The sequence below is a fragment of the Callithrix jacchus genome, chromosome 2, assembly GCF_049354715.1.
Source record: "Callithrix jacchus isolate 240 chromosome 2, calJac240_pri, whole genome shotgun sequence".
Taxonomy (NCBI): Eukaryota; Metazoa; Chordata; class Mammalia; order Primates; family Cebidae; genus Callithrix; species Callithrix jacchus.
Window position 1 is genome coordinate 159,034,768 of NC_133503.1, and position 19,542 is coordinate 159,054,309.

The 19,542-nt window shown below is 33.5% G+C and overlaps 1 protein-coding gene across 3 annotated transcripts in view; it reads right to left on the reverse strand.

Annotated features, from left to right (window-relative positions):
• The window catches only part of PARP8 (poly(ADP-ribose) polymerase family member 8), a 181,706-nt gene that overhangs the window by 75,295 nt on the left and 86,869 nt on the right, over nucleotides 1-19,542 (reverse strand). For all 3 annotated transcript variants that reach the window (XM_002744994.6, XM_008992086.5, XM_035291597.3), the window contains exons 4-8: nucleotides 15,263-15,300; nucleotides 8,146-8,235; nucleotides 7,528-7,598; nucleotides 5,989-6,066; nucleotides 4,667-4,761 (exon numbers count right to left, since the gene is read on the reverse strand). In XM_002744994.6, coding sequence (XP_002745040.1) covers nucleotides 4,667-4,761; nucleotides 5,989-6,066; nucleotides 7,528-7,598; nucleotides 8,146-8,235; nucleotides 15,263-15,300 — 372 coding nt within the window. The remainder of the gene's footprint in view (nucleotides 1-4,666; nucleotides 4,762-5,988; nucleotides 6,067-7,527; nucleotides 7,599-8,145; nucleotides 8,236-15,262; nucleotides 15,301-19,542) is intronic.

Sequence of the window (19,542 nt, forward strand, 5' to 3'; positions counted from 1 at the left end):
AAATGATCTGATGAAGTTATTTCATTCTGGTCTGAAAAGAATGGCTCCACAAATCTTTCCTGACATGTAAGTGGCACATTAAATTTGGGGTGAGCTATTCTTTTAATCTACATATCTTGAAATCTGGTCATTTGATTTTGGATATTTCAAAATCTTAAATGTGGATTCGTTCATTTAAGCACATATGTATAAAGGGTTGTTGTTTTTTTTCCAATGAATGTGGACTTTTGATGCCACTGTGTTAGAATTCTTAGCAATTTGCTCTCCAAATATGCATACATGCATGCATGAATCTCTACCACATGTTCCTGGGAAATAAGACTCTATTTCTTCTTTCAACAACTGGATGGTTATATTTTGAGAAGACAGATATTTTGTGAAGATACATACACCTTCCTGTGACATCTGAAACTCAACAGCTTGCATGTCTATCTCTGCATGCCTACTCAATGTGTGGTTTTTGCCCAGCGTGGGAGAGATGTTTGTGAATGGGCCAAGAAATATGCAAACTCAGTAGTCAAGAAGAAATTCTGGCAGATTAAAGCATTTGCAAGACTGTATCCAAGGTAGCTATAAATTTCTCTAAAGAACAACAGAGCTGAGAAAAAATTAAAAAATAGATACAGATAAGAAAGGAAGCTCATGTAAAACTGTGCATAAGACGTACAGTATAAACAACTGCTACAACTCTGCAGTCAGCTTAAAAATCCTCAATTTTGCTTGGAGAAAGTCCTTGCTTTGGGAGTAGTGGTTAGCATCTAGGATCTAAGCACCTGAAGCTTACATCTAGATTATGTCCCCGTGTTTTGGGGAAATGCTCTTCCCTCCTTTCTTTCCCCTCTGTGCCTCCTGTCATTATTTCCCTGATTTTCAGAGTCAGGCTGTTTTTATTCCTTGACTTGGAGGCCGAGGGTGAAGACTCAACATGCTGGAAAGGAGATTAAAAAATATTCAATCCAAGATCTTCTTTTGATGAATGATATACATCTATGTAGGCTAAGGTATGTTGTGGTAATAAGCATTCTCAGAATCTCAGTGGATTAACACAAAAAAGGATTTATATCTCACTCCCACCTATGGTTACTATGGAATGAGGGGTTGGGGAGGAGCTGCTCACTGTCATCACTAAAGCCCAAGGAAGCAGAGCTGGGGGAACACAGGAACCAACACACTAGCACTTAGCTCACATAGCACTGGCCAAAATTAGTGATATGTCCAGGCCTAATATTAAAGAGTAAAGCAAGGAAACACAATCCTACTATAAGACCAGAACCAGAAGATTTGTAAGCAGTCCTATTGGCCACTACAAATGAGAATTCAGAAATCCAGAGAATTTAAAGCAGTGCATTCTGTGGTATGCACTTTTTTTCTTTCGTTTCACTTACCGTTTTTGTTTTTTTAAGGAGATAATATGTTTGGTGGACATGAGTGTTGTGATACAGGTTCCTTAAACCACCCCAAATCCTCAGAATGCTCGCTTCCCAACATTACCCTACAATTGCCCATGCAACAAAAGTGATTGAAACAGTCACAACAGTTGACTGTTCACAATAGAACAGCCACAATAAAACAGTCACCGTTTTAGAAGCTCCCAGCCTACTTTAAGCATTAGTCACAATAAAAAGCTTAGACATTACTCATATGGCTTCAATTTTTTAAATGAAAGATGGCATGATCATAAGGCAAAGGATATTTTATATTAAATGGAAGTTTTAAATTTCATAAAGAAACTATCAGAATCATTTCTTTCATAAACAAGAATTTTCTGATCTGCAATTCCCTTTCTAAAAATACTAATTTCAATTTATTTTCAGATGACACTGATCAATTTTATTTTCATAGAGAGAGGTACGTTTACAATGAAAAACATAAAATGTATTTTGTTGAATGATTCAAAATGAGACGTATTTAGACTGATCACAAAGTTCATGTTCCCCCAAGGCCTAACTCACTTCCTATACAAGAGACTATAAATCAGAATTTTCATCAGTGTTTACATGTATAATTCTACACAGCCAGTAGTAGGCTTTTGGATAGGATGGCCAGGTAGAATTGTCATTACCTAATTAAGTAATACATCTATCATCACTCACTTTTTCTATACCTTCTTTCAGCCTTCTTTAAGAGGATTTTGCCTAGACAATCTCAGTTACTTCCATCTCTTACGAAGAACTTAGATGTGGTTAGCTGCCTTTCTCATTAGAAGTTGCATTTAAAAAAAGACTTCTAATAGCCTATTGTGCATATTGAGGTACTTTTGCTCTTCAAACTCCATTAAGTTCTTCTAAGCCCCAATTAAGTAAAAGAACAGTTAATTAGAACAGTCTGTTTTCAATAGACTTAGAACTTTGCAAGGAAGATGATTTCAAGACCTTATGCCTAACTACCCACCTCTTTTCCCTTGAGTCCAAGTCTGGGTATTTGAGACTAGACAGTAAATTCATTCTCATTTAAGTAAATCAAACAAGTACTGCTGTGAATCACCTTTATACCATGAGGCCTCTAGCAAGTTATTTATTTTGGAAACATCCTCTATAGCTAAAGAAAATCTAGAGGCGGCAGGAACATGGCTTACATTCATAAAGATTTAAACTGGATCAAAACTATTACAAGTGAAAAGGGCAAGGGGAAAAAATTCAAAACATTTATATGACTTGAGGTACTTCATTTGGCTGAATTTCCAAACATTTGTTTAATCTAATCTCAATAGCTAACAATTATCACTAATTTAATAATAGGAAATACTAATGCAGATCACTACAGATCGTTTCTTCACCAAATGCTTGGTGAAGAAAAAAAAAAAAGACCTTCATCTATACATGGCAATATGACTGGGGCCTAGATAGCTTGGAAAGACATTTTAGAAAAATATTTAACTATAAAATAAATCAACATGTGCTAAAATTGTCCATTAAACCAAAATATATATTTCAAATAAAAAGAAGTTGAAGTCTATGTTGTATTATGATTGTTAATTACATTCCATAGATGTATTTTGGTGTATATGGAGACGTAGATTATTGTGCTTCAAATTAAAGTTTTAAGCCTTCAAGCAAAGTTCAATTACTGTTTTTAAAAAATCAGCCATTGTTTTGGCCCATGCATTGATAGCCTCGATTGTCTTCTTCACATACTCATTGTGTAACACATATGAATATGCATATTACCTAATCTGGAGCCATAACAGAGATCAATGTGAAATTACTGTAGCTAATTTGCTAAAACTTTGAAGTTTGCAAAGGCTTGCTTTTCCAAATATAATCCCAACACTCTCACTCCATTGTAGCCTAATATACCTTTATGAATAGAGTAGAGATGGTCTGGGTACACAACCCCAGTTTATCTCAGGCTACAGATGATAGGGAGTCTCTGTTTCTATAGTTAAAATAAAACGTTTGGAAATTATGAATTACAGCTGTGTTGTACTTCCCAATTAAAATTATTTGTTGGACCTCTCAAGATATGGATATGCCCATTGAAGAAGTTACAACCAGATAATGTGAACATGTTTTTTCAGATGTTGCCACTGGAAACAATTAAGATGTCAGCAGCCTGTATTTCATGTATGTCCCACACTATGCTAGGTACCAGAAAAGAATAATAATTAAAAAACAAAACAAAACAAAACGAACAAGAAAAAGCACTGCCCAATCATTCACATAATTCAGTCTGGAGGGGAGACGTAAGCCAAATAATTAAAAGACATGAGACGTATAATAAACAAGGTAAGAGCCAGATGTGAAGGGAGTCCAGAAAACAGAGTAACTTATCTGCACTGGAGATTCCAAGAAGGTTCAGAGAGAAGCTGACCCACGGACTGGGGCTTAAATAGAGACAGCAATGGGATTTGAAGAGACACATTCCTTGTTAAAAGAATTACTTGTGCAAATGCCCAAAGTTAAGAGGGAATATGGCATATCTGGGTAGTCTGGGTAAATGAAGGGACCAGAACTGAGGTCAGACTATGAAAGGGGTCTGGAATTCCATGGAGACTTTGAGACTACACGGTAGGCAAAGAATGGAAATCTGAAATAACCAGAGCTAATTCCTGGAAACTATTATGGTGGCAGAAATAGCTTTTTCTTACATTAAAGAGAAAAAAGAAACGCAAGTAAAGATGGTGGGGTCTTATGAATTATTAAAAGCAATAAAAAAGATCTGTAAATTTATCACCAAATAATATATTAGGTAACTGCAGAATAAAATACATTGTCATTCAAACAAGTACTGTGCAAAGTTACACCTTTTTTTTTTTTTTTTTTTTTTTTTTAGGAACCAGATGACAATGTGATTTGGATACCAGTGGGTAGGCATCATTTACTTTTACCATTCACAAGCAGGTGGCCATGACTTATGAGAACAGCATAAGCCTAGCTGGCCAAATCTATTCTAGGAATTAATTATGACACTATTTAAGATTGATATGTCTTCAAACTAACTTTCCAAAATAATTTTTAATGCAATCAATGTAATCTTAAACCACATGTACCCAAAAAATAGCAACAAATATGCCATTTGGTATAAGGAGAAACAGTAGACTCTCTCTAAAACACTTTAAAATACAATTAAAACCCAAAATTTTTCATGTACTTTAAATTACTCCAAAACTGAATTTCAAGGTCTTAACACAAAACTTTAATTTTATTCACCAATGATATTTATTTACCTGAGAGAAACTGCATGTGGCCCATATATCTCTCTCACTGCTGATAAATCAGCTTCCAGTTGTGGGTGCTTATGGAGTTCCCCATCATAGTTCACCTGATGAAAAGGGATAATTTAAAAGTGTCTCAGAGGTGCAAAGAATCAAAAACATAAGCAATCTCTGGAGACAAGTCTCCCTGTATGTTTTGCCATGGACATTTTTAGCTTCATTAAAGTAATATATTCACTAATATTCTTAGGTTCACATATGACTAGAATAATTGATTATATTTGAAACTTAAAGTTAATTTACATTGATACAAAGAAAAAGCAAATGTAAAAAAGTAGTGAAGTGTCTGGCAGATAATCTAAAAAACTTCAAGACTGAATCTCAAGACTGAAGAAAAGCATTTACTTCCCCTCTGTAAGAATTAGTTGTGTAAACAAAACTCAAACAGGAAAGAATGATTTTGTCTAATGTTGAAATGTTATACTGGGAAAGGAATCATTTCATTGGGAAAACTATCACTGCTAGAAAGTCATTCTTGAAGAGAGGAAAGCCCATTTTATTACGTCTATCTCTCTGTGGCCTTGCACATGCTTGACTGACAAATTACTATTCTGAATAAATTTACTTGCACTCTTTTAAATAATTTTGGCTTTAATGTCCTTCTTTAACATATTAGACATTCCCATTATACTATCCATTTTATAAAGCACATTTGCTCAAGGAGTTCATAGAAAGAGAACCACATATTATATAGCCATATCCTAAAATCATTTGCTCAGTTTAATTTTAACATTATCGTAAAAAATTCTGAAGAGTTCTTTTATATATGTGGCTAGGCTATTTTCATGTATTTAAATTATGATGATCCTTCATAACAATTTTCAACACCAAGAATTCAATGGCAATGAATGCAAATAAATAATGAAGATGCTCAGTAATTAAGGCCCGTCAAATTTAATAAAGGTTAACCAGCTTCTACACTAACAATATACACTTTGCTACAAGTGTCAGTATATTACCTCAAAATAGTGAATGAACACAACGTGCTTAAGAAATTTGAGGCAAAAGCACAATAAAATGCTATCTGCAAAATCTCTTTAATGAATTAAGATGACTTCAATGTAAACAAATGATTACAATTAAAAGAACTGCAAGGGAACCTTAATTTCTAAAAATAGGTAGAAAATGTAAAAAGATAAATTATATAGATTTTTGTTAGTTACAGAACCCTGAACAACACACAGGTCCCTTAAATCTCAGGCACAGACTTCCACTAGGACAACATGGTTATTAGAACTTTAAGACTAGGTATTTGGAAGACCAGGCTTCCTTACCTGCCCTCCATAATAAAATTCTTCGGAATCATTGTCACCTTCAGAATCTTCCTCCACTGTACTATTCTGTCTTGACTCCTTAAAATAATAAAGTAAGAAAACAATTTAATGGTCAAATTAGTTTACCTTTCTAAAATAGCAAGTGGCTATATATAAGCAGGTCTTGAACATGTATTATGGATTTTGTATATAAAACATTCTCGGTGCAGTCTAACCCCGAAACTAAAGGTAGTAAGACAAATGGCTTTGTGAGTACATTCAGCTCTTTTTAAAGCACATCTTTTTTAAAAGTTCATTTTCATTGATTTTATAGGAAATACACAATTTAATATTTGATGTATATTAAAAACTTATGTGTAATCAATTATACCTTCAGTTTTGCTCTGATAAAACATTTGGCGAGTTCATACTAATTCAATTTTATTAAAAAGCTCCTCAGCATTATTTGTCCCAGGCTATTCTTACTTCCTCTGCCAACTCTAAACAATGGTATAAAAAAAAGAAACTTTAAATGCAATAATATAAAATCAAATTATGAAAATAAATATGAAACATTATGAGGGGAACTTTGACATAAAAGTTATTTGTTTCAGAATTCAGATTTCAAAAGGGTATTTAATTTAATATGTTGCAACCTGAAGTTTAAGTTTCTAACTACCTGAGCCACATCGACCATGTGAAAATTCATGGGGTATTCCTAACAGTGGCCCTATTAACACAGGAGAAATGTGGCTTATTTGGACACAGGAATCCATTCAGCCCGTGTTTTGGAACCATCCCTAAACTTCTACTCTGAATTTCAAGTTCTTAAGGAAAACAAAACAAACAAACAGAAAGTGCAAAAGGAAATTCGAGTTTTAGAAAATTCTAACAATTATTGGTTTCATCAATCCCTTTGTTCAACCGACAATTCTCGATGTGGATGAAGAAGGGGACAATACACGGTGCGACACGAACAGAAAGAGGAGGGTGAAGCAAATGCGAAATCTGAAAGCAAAAAATTGCCGGTTCCATTGCACTCTTTGTTTAATATCCTGATATTTATTTATAGATTCACGTAAAGTCTTTCAAAATGCAGAGAAAGGATGAGTTTTTATCTTTAAGTACTGACAGAAAATAAGACTCCGTACATCCTCTGTGTTACTTTGGCTAAAGAAATCGTCTTTTACAAACAAAATTTTAAGGATCCCATCAAAATGACGCGTAGCCATGTGCAGTTATAAATCAGTTACATAAGGGTTCCTCGGTTAATTACATTGTTTGATGAAAGAATACAGAATAAGTTAAGCTTACTCTAAAATATACATTTTATTTAGATTTAAACCAGACATTTCTTTCTATGATTTGAAAAGGAACTTTCTTCTCAACGTTAATTTTAGGCCACTCCCTACCATACAAATCATCCCTGGGCCACTAGCTTGAGCTTCATTCACCATATGCCATTTTGGTTTCAGTAATGATGATATTAACTACCAGCACCCAGTAAATTTTAAATATATCTATACTGTTTCAAGAAAATAAAAAATATAACTTACATACCTCCCCATTTTCCTTTTGTAATTTGGATTTTATGGATAAGCAACAGTTAATGTCATTTGTTTTTCTTAATTCTGAAAGAAAGTCATAATTTAAAAAATATGATTGTTATTTAGCGTGCTATTTACCAAGCATTCATGAGTTATGGTATAAAACCACCCTTCAGATGATTCTATCTCCTTTGAAAAAGAATTAAGAGATATTTTGAAATTACGTCATGTTGAAGAGTTACACACAATACGCAAGCTATTCTGATTTTTCACAGTGCAGAAAGATGGGATTGAACTAAACTAAACAACCGCTTCATAAATTCCTTCAGCTCTCACTTTGTATTTCACGGTATCTTCACTGCTGTAAGTGTGGTTTTAAAGTATTCAGTCTTTCACTGCGCAGGAAAATATTTCTACAAAAGCAATGTCAGCATTTTTAAAAATGACTTTAAATGTATGCATTTACAAAATTGTTTAAAAATATATACTTTAGATAGAAAATTTGTCTGGAGACTGGATGTATAGATACAGAAGATAAATATCTGTTATACTGGCTAAATGAAATAAATAAACAAAAAGGCCACATACGATTTTAAAAATTAACCTAGAATAAAAATAGTATTACTATTACCTGTTGCTATTCTATGAAAAATTACTGGTATTGGCTCTGTAGTAACTAGCACATCTTCATCATTCTCCGAACTCGACACATATGTATTATCTGCAAAAGAAAAAAAGATCATTAAAAGCAAAAACTACATCCTTTATAAAGATAATAGCCAATTTGTATGCACATCATTTTAGTTCCAACTCTCTAAAGCACACACTACTATTCCGATTAAACTCAAAAAATACGATAAAGTACATTGCAGATTTATGTGTGAAGTAACTTAATAGTCTCTTTAAAGACATTTGCATCTCCTGGTGAAATACAGATTTTGAACAGAGACTATCCAGGTACATCTTTAATGTCCCTTATGGCAATTAATCATTTGGATGTAACTGGGTGCCTCAATTCACTGGAGGGTGTCCTTCCCAATATCAGTGTTTACGATAGGAAGCAGAGTTAGTGAGTAGAGAGAGAAAACCAAAGAAGAGCACTTGCTACAATTAAAAAAAAATTCATTAGTGGGCCAGACGCTGTGGCTCATGCCTGTAGTCCCAGCTCTTTGGGACGCCTAGGCAGGCAGGTCACTTGAGGTCAGGAGTTTGAGACCAGGCTGGCCCACATGGTGAAACCCCAATCACTAAAGTAAAAATTAAAAAAGATTCATCATGAAATCATTCAAAAATTTGAGATGAAGACTTGGTTGTAATTCACACCTTTTATATTGCTCTAATACATATTTTTTAATTGATATAAATCTCGCAATTATCATTCTTCTATAAATTAAATTAATTGCATGCATTATACCAGTTGAGTGCACAGAACACTAAATTAGCCCATAGAGTCCTTAAATTTCTTATTCACTATTTGATTCCTCTTAAAAAAATAACGTTTTTATGAGTTTAGCACTCTTTCCCTGACAAATACAGGTCTCCAAGTAATGGTAATACAATCCTAGGTATTTATTTTCTTTGCTCATTGAGGATTGCAGGGCATCTCTCAAAAGAGCTTTTTAACACATACTTCATCAATTCGTTAATAATGGTCCTATAATGCAGCCATCACTGACCTACTAAATAGTATAAAATATCACACACAAATAATAGAAGCATAGATCAATTTCTGCTAGGGAAAATTAGTGTTCCTATGATAAAGCGATTACACATTAAAAGATGTTCTCAGCACAGTGAGAACATGATTTGTAATTGATACACGGCTAAGTCATTATTTCCAGGGAAACATCTGTACTGTTCTTAGACCTTGAGTAATGAGTGAATGATAGTGATCTGTATGTACAGGTTAGGTGCACAAGATTCTCAACAGACCTAAGGCTTTAGTAGTTATTCAGCGAGCTAAGCAGAAGTGGATATGAATTAGATTTGAGACAAAAGAAGTTTGCCTCATTATTTTGTTTGATGCAATCACAAATTTGGCTTTATTTAATTTTCCAATATTTTCATGGAGGATGTGAGGTTTTCATGTTTATCGAGGGAGACCACAGATTAAGAAACAGGTTTAATATAAATTTATTTTAATTATATCTCATTAGTTGAGACTTAGATCACTTATCTAGAGTCTCTTCTGTCAGTAACCTCATACTTTCAGTTAAGTATCAAAAACGCCTTTTAGAGCCAATTTTTTTATTATGTCTTAAGCCCTCACTCAGAGTCTCATTGATTTGAAGTTGGCTGTTACTTAATAAACCTAATTATCTGTTTTCCCTGTGCACAATGGATTCCCTGGAGCTAACATTCAGGAGCAAAGAGAATTAGAAGGGAGCTTTAGAACAATGGAAACAAAAGCTGACCACCAATTAGAAGGGAAGATCCAGAAAAATCCCTAAGTTGGATAGTTCCACACAATTTCACAGAATCATGGAATGACAGAGATTTTACAAAAACACCAAAAGTCAAGTAAATTAAGACAGTGTGTTTAAGAAAACAGGGGAGCTTATAACTAAATAGAAAGCATTTTCTATCAAAATGCCTTACATATAGTGTCAACACTGGAAGAGAGTAAGATTTGATTCAAGAGAATATAATTTGGTGTATGTTGCATAGGCTGGACAGGATTATGTTTTCAAACATATCATTTTCTAAGAGATTTTGTACAGTTTGTATTTTGATTAGTATTTAGGAATTAGAATACATGTAATTTCTTATTTTGGCTTAATTTACCCCAAATAAAAGTGTTTTCAGGTTTCATGACATTATTTATTAAATTGCCATTATTACATAATAGGCCAGATCCGATCACAGAGATAGACCCAAGTTATGATGAAAAACAAAGGACAGGAGAGAAAGTACATCAATCTAGAAGCTGCTTCAATTCTTTGAAAGAATTCGCTTCACTCTGAATTCAAAGCACTCTGGTCCTGAGCTTTTCTTTTTTGGAAGATTTTTGATTACTGATTGATCTCCTTATTAATTATTGGCCTGTTATTTCTTTATGATTCATCTTGATAGGCTGTATGTCTCTAGGAATTTATCTATTTCTTCTATTTTACCCATTCAGCAATTAAAAAGGAATGAAATCCTGCCATCTGCAACAAGATGGATGAACATGGAGGACATTATGCCAAATGAAATAAGCCAGACACAGAAAGATAAATACTGCATGATTTCACTTACATGTGGAATCTAAATAAGTTGAACTAGTACAAGCAGAGAATATGAACAATGGTGGCCAGGGGTTGGGGGACACAGGAAGAAGTTGGTTAAAGGGTATAAACTTTAGGCTGTAAAATCAACAAGTTCCAGGACCTAATGTGTACCATGGGTGGTGATTGATATGTTAATTTAATCATGGTAATCACTACACATGTATACACATATCACATCATCATGTTGTATACCTTGAATATATTCAATCTTTATTTGACAGGTAAATAGTTTAAGATTTAGAACAATCTAGCACTACCACCAACCAGCTGTTGATCTCCTTTAGCCTAAGCCACAGTCTTTGTTATAAAATGATGAAAGGTTTGCTCATGATCCCTGATGATCATCTCATCTGTATGAATCCATTTTGTTGCTTTTGTTGTTACTTAATTATTTCTAAATCTTCCTCAAATTATTCTGACATCTATAAAAATAACACATTTATTTAGAGGAGAAAGTGGAGTGTAGAAAGGACTAAAGAATGTACTTAAGTAATAGAATGAGTCAGTGACAGAATAAGAATGTTTTTTAACTCAAATTCTTTCACTGGAATTCTCCATCTTGACTTCTAAGCTGCCTTTTTTTTTTTTTTTTTTCCTGAAAACCTCTGGGACAGTTAGATTTTCAGTGTGGATGTTTTTTAGAGGACCTACAAATCTGTGTTAAAGCTGCTAACAGCACGGATATTTTCTCTTCATTTCTCTAACACTATGCAAGCATTATCAGAACTTTCATGGACACCTGGGACTTGAGAGGGATGAAAAGAATTGTGGAAAAGTATTTATTAAACCATTGCTTTTATCCTACTTCAAATATAGCATCATTTAAGTCAAGTCATTCCATTCCTCACTGCTATGTAACTTAAGGTAAATAATAATTATAACTCTAAATAGTAGTTATATTGATTTTATATTACATTCTGGATATTTTCACTGAATTTTCTATATAATTTCACATCATCCCCAATGACAGTCAATTATTATCCCTATTTTAAATATTAGAAAACTAAGGCTCAGAGAAATTAAATACTTGGTTCAAACTATTTATTACTTAACTATTTATTAATTAACTGATTATAAGTAGTAAAGCTAGAACCTGCCTGAATCCAAAAATGAATGCTTTGTCACTGTACCATCTGCTTCTTTAAATATGGAAATATTGTCACTAAAAAGTTGCAATATCTTATAAAATATAAATTCTTATTAGGTGTAAAAACAATTATATTTTAGAGGCTATAATTTAATATAGACTGTATAGGATTCTAATTCTCACTTAAGAGTTTTATTCTCAAGCTATAATATAATGCTCAAGTGTATCATGTAAGTCAAGACTCTTTGGACTCACAAGTACTACAGGCTCCAGAAAACACCCCTTCATTCCTCTAGATTCTAGGGATAAGAAAGTCCACTCTCAACAGCAGGTAAGCCTTTCTAATTAAAAGTGGAAAGAGAAAATTAAAGAACTCTGACATTATAGCAGAACCAACCTATGACTTGTAATATACACAACTACTGTGTGATCCATTATCTTACATTTTTTAAAAACTGTCTTCAGTAAAAATCCACAAAGAAGTACAAGTAAATAAGAAGGCTGCTCTATTTCTTCAGTTAATCATGAACAGTCAACATATCACTTAGCATTTCATTTATATACATGCTATTATGTATGCTGACTCAATAAAGGCCCTTTAAATTTTCGTTTCACTAAAACAAACTACGAAATAAATTTCAATAGATGGCACAAGTTAATTAACAGATCACAATTATTAAAAGACAAATCTGTTCCTAGGGGGGACATAAGGTAGGGTGATGTAATCTTGACTTTGGAGGATACTACGAATACATTTTCATAGAGCAAAGAAAATTTCCTACATTCAAACTTAGATAATTAGCAAATAACCAATCCAAATAATCCAGGAAAAGTGGGGGGGGGGGGATCCCAAGGTATATTATTAGAAGGAATTAATAAAGGTAATATCAAGATTACTGCATTAAGAAATTGAACACGACATTAAAGAGAGCTATTTGTTTGAAAGAATCTTTGAAATGGGCAAATTATTTGGAAGACAAACCAATGGGGGGAAGGATAGAACAAATATCAACAATAAAAATGGGCCAGAAGAAATAACCAGAGACATGGAAGACTTTTACAATTACAGACCAAATACTATACTTTTGCTAAAAATTTGGCCATTTCACCGACCTAGCAACTTTCAAGAAGAACATTTTTAAATGACTAAGAAATAGAAAAATGGAACAGATAATAATCATGGCAGAAAAATAAGACAACTGCCCCAGAACCATTTCTTAAAAGATACTGAGCTCAAACAGATTTGTTTGCATGTCCTAGAGCAAATGCTCAGAGTTGTCTTATTCCTTCAGCAACTTAATTCTATTAGTCTTTAATGCTAAAGTATATGACAAAACACATAATTCTCACAGATCAACATTGAGTTATTTGCTAATATAACTTGTCACTTTATTGTCTAAAGGAAAAAGTATATATAATACCTCAACAGACGTCAAACAATAGTTTGATAAAAATTTAATATTCATTTTTAAAAGAAAAGTCAAGCTTGATAAATGAGAAAAAGAATCATTTCCTTTCTGAAAACAAATGGAAGCATGCTCACTAATTCTGAGAAAAGGAACCAAGCTGCCAAGTTTCATATCTATTATTAAAAATTATTCAAGTGCCAGCTAGAACAGGTATGAATGTCAGAAATGAAGAGCAAACATACCTTCTAAAACAATACGTCTACCTAAAAAGTCAAGCATGTTAACTAACAACTCTTAGTGCAAATTAATGTGATTTAGAATTTAATAATGCAGAAAACATTATCATATTAACGTTCACTGTGAAGAAAGCTCCATAAAAATACAAACACTAATCCCCAGAGGCAACAGGAATCAGAACTGAATTACAGACTTGATTTTATTACCAAACTACATGTTTTGGGAAAATGTTATTTAATACTGAACATCTCTCAGCCTGCTTCTCTAAGTATAAATTTATATTATAAAGTACCCTGGTCCGCCTTTCATACAGACTAGCATTGGGAATCAAGTGAAATTGTGTATGTGCTAATACTTGGTATACTGTGTGCTGTACAGTGTACTTTGATGTACTGGTTATATCAACCAATTGAAAATTCTGCCCCAGTATTTAAGCCAGAATGCACTATTCTCCCTGTTCTGTCATTGAATATTATTGCAGCATAACTCAACCTACTTTAATCAAACAGATTAAATATATATATTTCCACTCCTTCCTTCTGGAAATAAAGTTGTACTGGAAATACATTGCAAACTTGCTCCAATTAAAGAATTAGTAAAAAGAGCACAAATGATAATCGATAATTTATTTTAGAATTTCAATGTTTGTATATTGGCGGGCTCCAGTAAAGTGAGAAGAAGCCCAAGTAATACCTCTTGGCCACAAGAGGGAGCTAAACCCTTGGTCCACTTGGTTTACTCAAGACATCTTCTACCACACATCCTGTGCTACAGAATAATTCACTTAGGGTCTTCAACTTGCACTTTAATTTGTACTATGATTACTATCACCTTGACTTAAAAGTCCTGTACCTCTCATGGTTGACATCTCTATGATCTGCCTCAAATGAAAAGCACATAATTTTAATATTTACAATAAATTAGTGGGTGTTTTATTTTCCTAACATACTTGGCAAACGTGGCATCAAAAACATGCTATAACATAAGACAGGGCTGACTGCATGACCATCTACAAAATGTACTTTTCTCATAACTACTTCTTGTCTTGGTTCTTCCAGTAAAATTTCTCTAGACTTTTTATGTTACTACTAAAAATAGGCATAGCCTTAATGAATAACTCCATTGTATAACTGTGCAATCATTTTATAGAATACTATGCTTAAAACATATGGAGAGCATAGCAAAATAATTGTAAGGAAGTTTATGATTTAAGAAATTATTTTCAAATGTAAGAATCTTATCAAATGATTAAATGCTTGATACAAACTGCCACAGAAAATACTTAAATGCTAAACAAGTGACTTTCGCATTATCTCTATACCAAACTACAAGCTAATTACTATTTTTAATACTAAAAAGAAAAATAGATACACACACACTTAGAGAAATGACAAATGAGTGTTACCTATTGTTTTTACATTATGAAAGGCCAAATTATGTTCAAAACTAACAATTAGACCAGGTGAGGGAATCTTTATTTTAATTGTAATGATGTAAACGTACAGGCTAGAACTATCATAGGGCTCTTTAAAGAACTTTCCATTGGGAAATTATTTTGATTCTGGACTGTGTCTTAGAATAAAACATGCATTTTGCAGGCAGTCAGCAGAATTCTTCTATACCTTTAAGACTTCCTCTGCCAATGCTTCACCCCTAGATATATTTATATGTGTTTACATCTCCAGAAGAAAAACTATTCAAGGAAATCGTGATATGAATATTTGTAATAAAAGGAGAAAAGCATACCTGGGTAATCTTCAGATACGTGTACTGAGTAGGACACACTGTTAAAACAAGAAAAGAAGGCTCAAGTTATTGCTAAGGTAGGCAGGCTTTTACAAAAGACAAACCAACCCCATGTTACCCATTCAGTTATACAGATACAAGTACAAACAGGTAAGTTCCAAAAACAGATTAGAAAACCACTTTTATATCTGACATAAGAAACCTTTTTTAAGATACACTTTCCATTAGTCTAAATGGGCCTTAGTCTAACAGCTTTGAAATATCTTTCTCCCAACAGGGATATTTCTTTTAGTATAGATAAGTCTTTTATTTCAGCAAGGTCTATTATTTCCTAATATATGAACATTTGTTTTCCTTGCTTTCAGATTTCATTAAATCATCTTTTCTTACCAAAAAAGTATTTCTTATTTAGTATAGCATCCAAGAATTAAATTTTTTAGTATTATTTACCCAAAATGTAAAGTACTTTTGATAACATTGGTTTTTTCCTAAAAGAATTAACAAAATATAATGGAAGCATATCAATCTTTCATCATGCATGCACACACACACACATATATAAACAAACTTCCTTCTATTTTCACAAGGATTGTTTCTAAATAATTTTTAAATTATATTTTAACAGTTGCACAACTTCTTTCTCAGTAATCCCACTGCCTCTGTGAACCCATCTCATGACATATGAAAATTGAACATATTTATCTGTTCATTTTTCCATCTCCGTCAATTAGATAGCAAGACCCATGAAGTTAAGATCTATATTTGTAGTGTCATCATTTATTTTAGTGCATGACACACAGCACACATTTAGCATTAGCAATCTGACTGCATCAGTGAAGCTGCCACCTGCCACAGAAAGGTCAAAATTTAGTTTGAGTTCAGCCAAATTATCTGCCTGTTAAGAAAAAAAAAAAAAAAAGAAAAAATTCATTCTCTTTAAAAGAACATACAGAAGACAGAATCTGCTCAAAGTATCATTCACAGAGTGAATCCAGTACAATCCAAAATCACTTAATACATGTACAAATAGGAAAATGTAACCTATTTTCAAGAGAAAAGACCCAACTGTTGGGATTAGCCCATTATAATGTTAAAACAGTTATTTTAAGTATACTTAAGGATGTAAAGGAAAAATCAATCTGAAGAAGACAGAAACAAACAGAAAGACTATCAGGGACTTCTGGGGCACTAGCAAAAGAACAACATTTGTATACTTAGAGTTTTAGAAGGCTGGGGAAAAGAAGAAGAATGCAGAAAATATCAAGAAGGGCTGAAAATTTTCCAATTTTAGTGAAAAACAAAGATGTGTCAAATAAAGCAGCTCAGAAAATCTGAAACAGGAAAGCACAGAGCAAATTACACCCAGGTACATGCAGTCAAACTGCTGAAAACCAAAGTAAGGAAACGTTCTGAAAGAAGTCAGGGAAAAATAAAACAACATGTTACATACAGGGAAACAGTGGTAAGAATCCATGTTGACTTTTGGGGAGGGGAAGAGACAACCGTCAGTCCAGACTTCTGTATTCAGCCCATAAATTACACATACACATCCACCAAAAGCAAAGGCAAAACAAAACAACTTTCAGATAAAAGAAAATTGTTAAACTATGTCCCCAGCAGACCTGCAGTATAAGAAGTCCTCAACAAAGCTCTTCAAGGATTAAAAATACCAGACAGAAAGTTAAAGGAACGAAAAGCACCAAAACCGTAAATATAACATGATATTTTTCTTAATCTTTTAAAAATACATTTGACTGTTAAAAGGTAAAACGATAGCACTTCACATACATAGGATTACAGCATTGTAACAGGAAGGGGTAGAATGGCCTTAAATAGTTGCAATGTCCTTGCATATTATGTAACATGAAGTTGCAAAATCCTTAATATTATGTAAAATAATATATTAACCCTAAATAATAACTATCAGAAAAGTTAAAGAAATATCCCTATAGGAGAAACACCCAGGTACATGTATGCACAAACAAACACACATATACACACATAAACTGCTTTCAAAGCTAATAGATAAATTACACAATTCTAAAAGTCATTTTGGATCATTTAATCTAAAAGAAAGCAGAAAAGGAGGAACAGAGGGAAAAAAAGCAAAAGGAACAAATAGAAAACAAAAAGTAAGTAGAGACTGAGTCTAATCACATCAATAACTGCACTGAATGTTAATGGAATAAGACACACTGCATAAAAGAAAAAGATTACCAGAATGGATTTTAAAAAGCAAGATCTGTGCTACCTTTAAGAGATCCACATTAAATATGACACATATAAAGTAAAGAATGGAAAAGATACACCATGCAAACAATAAGCATCGAAAGATGGAGGACTGAAGATATAAAGAGGTCATTCATAATGATAAAATGGTCAATTCATCAGGAAGAAGGCATATCAATCATAAATGTGTTATGTACCTAACTAACAAAGCTTCATAATATATGAAGCTAAACCTGACAGAAATACAGGAAAAATGAACAACGCAACAATCATAATTTGAGTAATTAATAGAACCAGACCCAAAAAAAAATTAAAGACACAGAATATTTGAAACTGATTTATAGAACACTGTAATTGCAGAGTATCAAGATAGACCATACAATGAGCTGTAAGACAATTCTCAATAAATTTTAATGAATGGGTGAACATGAGTCAGCACATCTCATATTCTGGGTTCCCTGGCTCATCTTGCCCTTATGGTATTTGAGTCCTAAGTCCTTGAAAAGTCATTGCCCCTTAGAATTGGTGTCTGGACTTAAGGCTTTGCTACTTTGGCCAGGAGGCAATGCAACCCTTCCAGGCAAGCTTAAGTTCCCAACTCCACCAGTCAAGTCCCAGGCATGCTACTCAGTCCTTGGAAAGAGATTAGGCAGAGACAAAAAATACAACTGAATAAGTAGATGGATAGAAAAGAAGTATGATTAGTCATGAGATGAAGTTTGATACATTTTCCTTTCATAAGGCATATTTTTCAATTGTTTTTTAATTTTCTTTAGAGATGAGGTCTTGCTCTGTTGCCCAGGCTGGAGTGCAATGGCATGATCATACCTCACTGTAACCTCAAACTCCTGGGCTCAAGCAACTGCCCCCTTCAGCCTCCTGGATAGCTTGGACTACAGATTTGCACCACCACATCCAGCTACTTTATTTTATTTTTGGTAGAGACAGGGGTCTCGCGATATTGCCCAGGCTGGTCTCAAACATCTGGCCTTAAGCGATCCTCTTGCCTCAGCATTCCAAAACACTGGGATTAAAACCATTAATCCTGGTATTAATTCAAGGAGCACTTTTTGGTAACCTGGTATGGGCCAAACGTTGTGTTAATGCCAAGTAAGATTTAAATAGAAAACAAAAATATCAGAGGCAATACCTTTGGATGATTAATTCAAAGAGAACCAGAGAATATGAAACATAATAAATATGACAAAGGAACATGAACATTTTAAAGCATAGTAGTTTTTTTTTTTACTTTTTACTTTTTGTATAATATAGACTCACATAAAGTTGAAAAGACTGTACAAAGGTCTCATGTACATCACCCAGTTTCCTCCATTGCTTACATATTATGTACCCACAGAAGAATATCAAATTCAGGAAACTGACATTAGTGCAAAGTTTGGGTATAGTTCTATGCTGTTTTATCACATGTTCATCATGTACCCATTATAGCAAACAAAATATAGAACTATTTGATCGCACAAGAATTTCCCTTGGGCTATCCTTTTTAGAGACATATCCATCTCCCTTCACATAAGCATCCTTAAGCCCAACAGCCACTAACCAGTTCCCTAGCTCTAAATTTTTTTTATCATTTCAAGAATGATACACAAATGGTATTATAGAATATGAAATGTAATAGTATTTTCAGGCAGAATTAGTGTTTTGAACAATGTGCTCTGTGAGCTGTTATTTAGGATAGACTGAAGAAAAGAAAGATTGGATAAAGAAGCTATAGTAGTAAAATATGAGCAAATATCAGTGACAAGGTATGTATTGGGCATAAGAATGCAGGAACAAATGGCAGATGTTGGACCCTAGCCAAGAGCCCAATTTGGAAATCATGGCCCTGAATCACATGCCAAATATTAGAAGATAAAATATCCATGACAATGGTGCCCCAAACAAGCTGGGGGAAATGTACGCTATGACGCCATATGAATTTATTTTCCCATGATCCAGTCCCTTATAATGTTGAATGGTACTATGTAAAAATAAAGCTGATGATCAAGGCACCCTTTCTGATCTGGCAGTACTATCTGACAGAAGCCTGG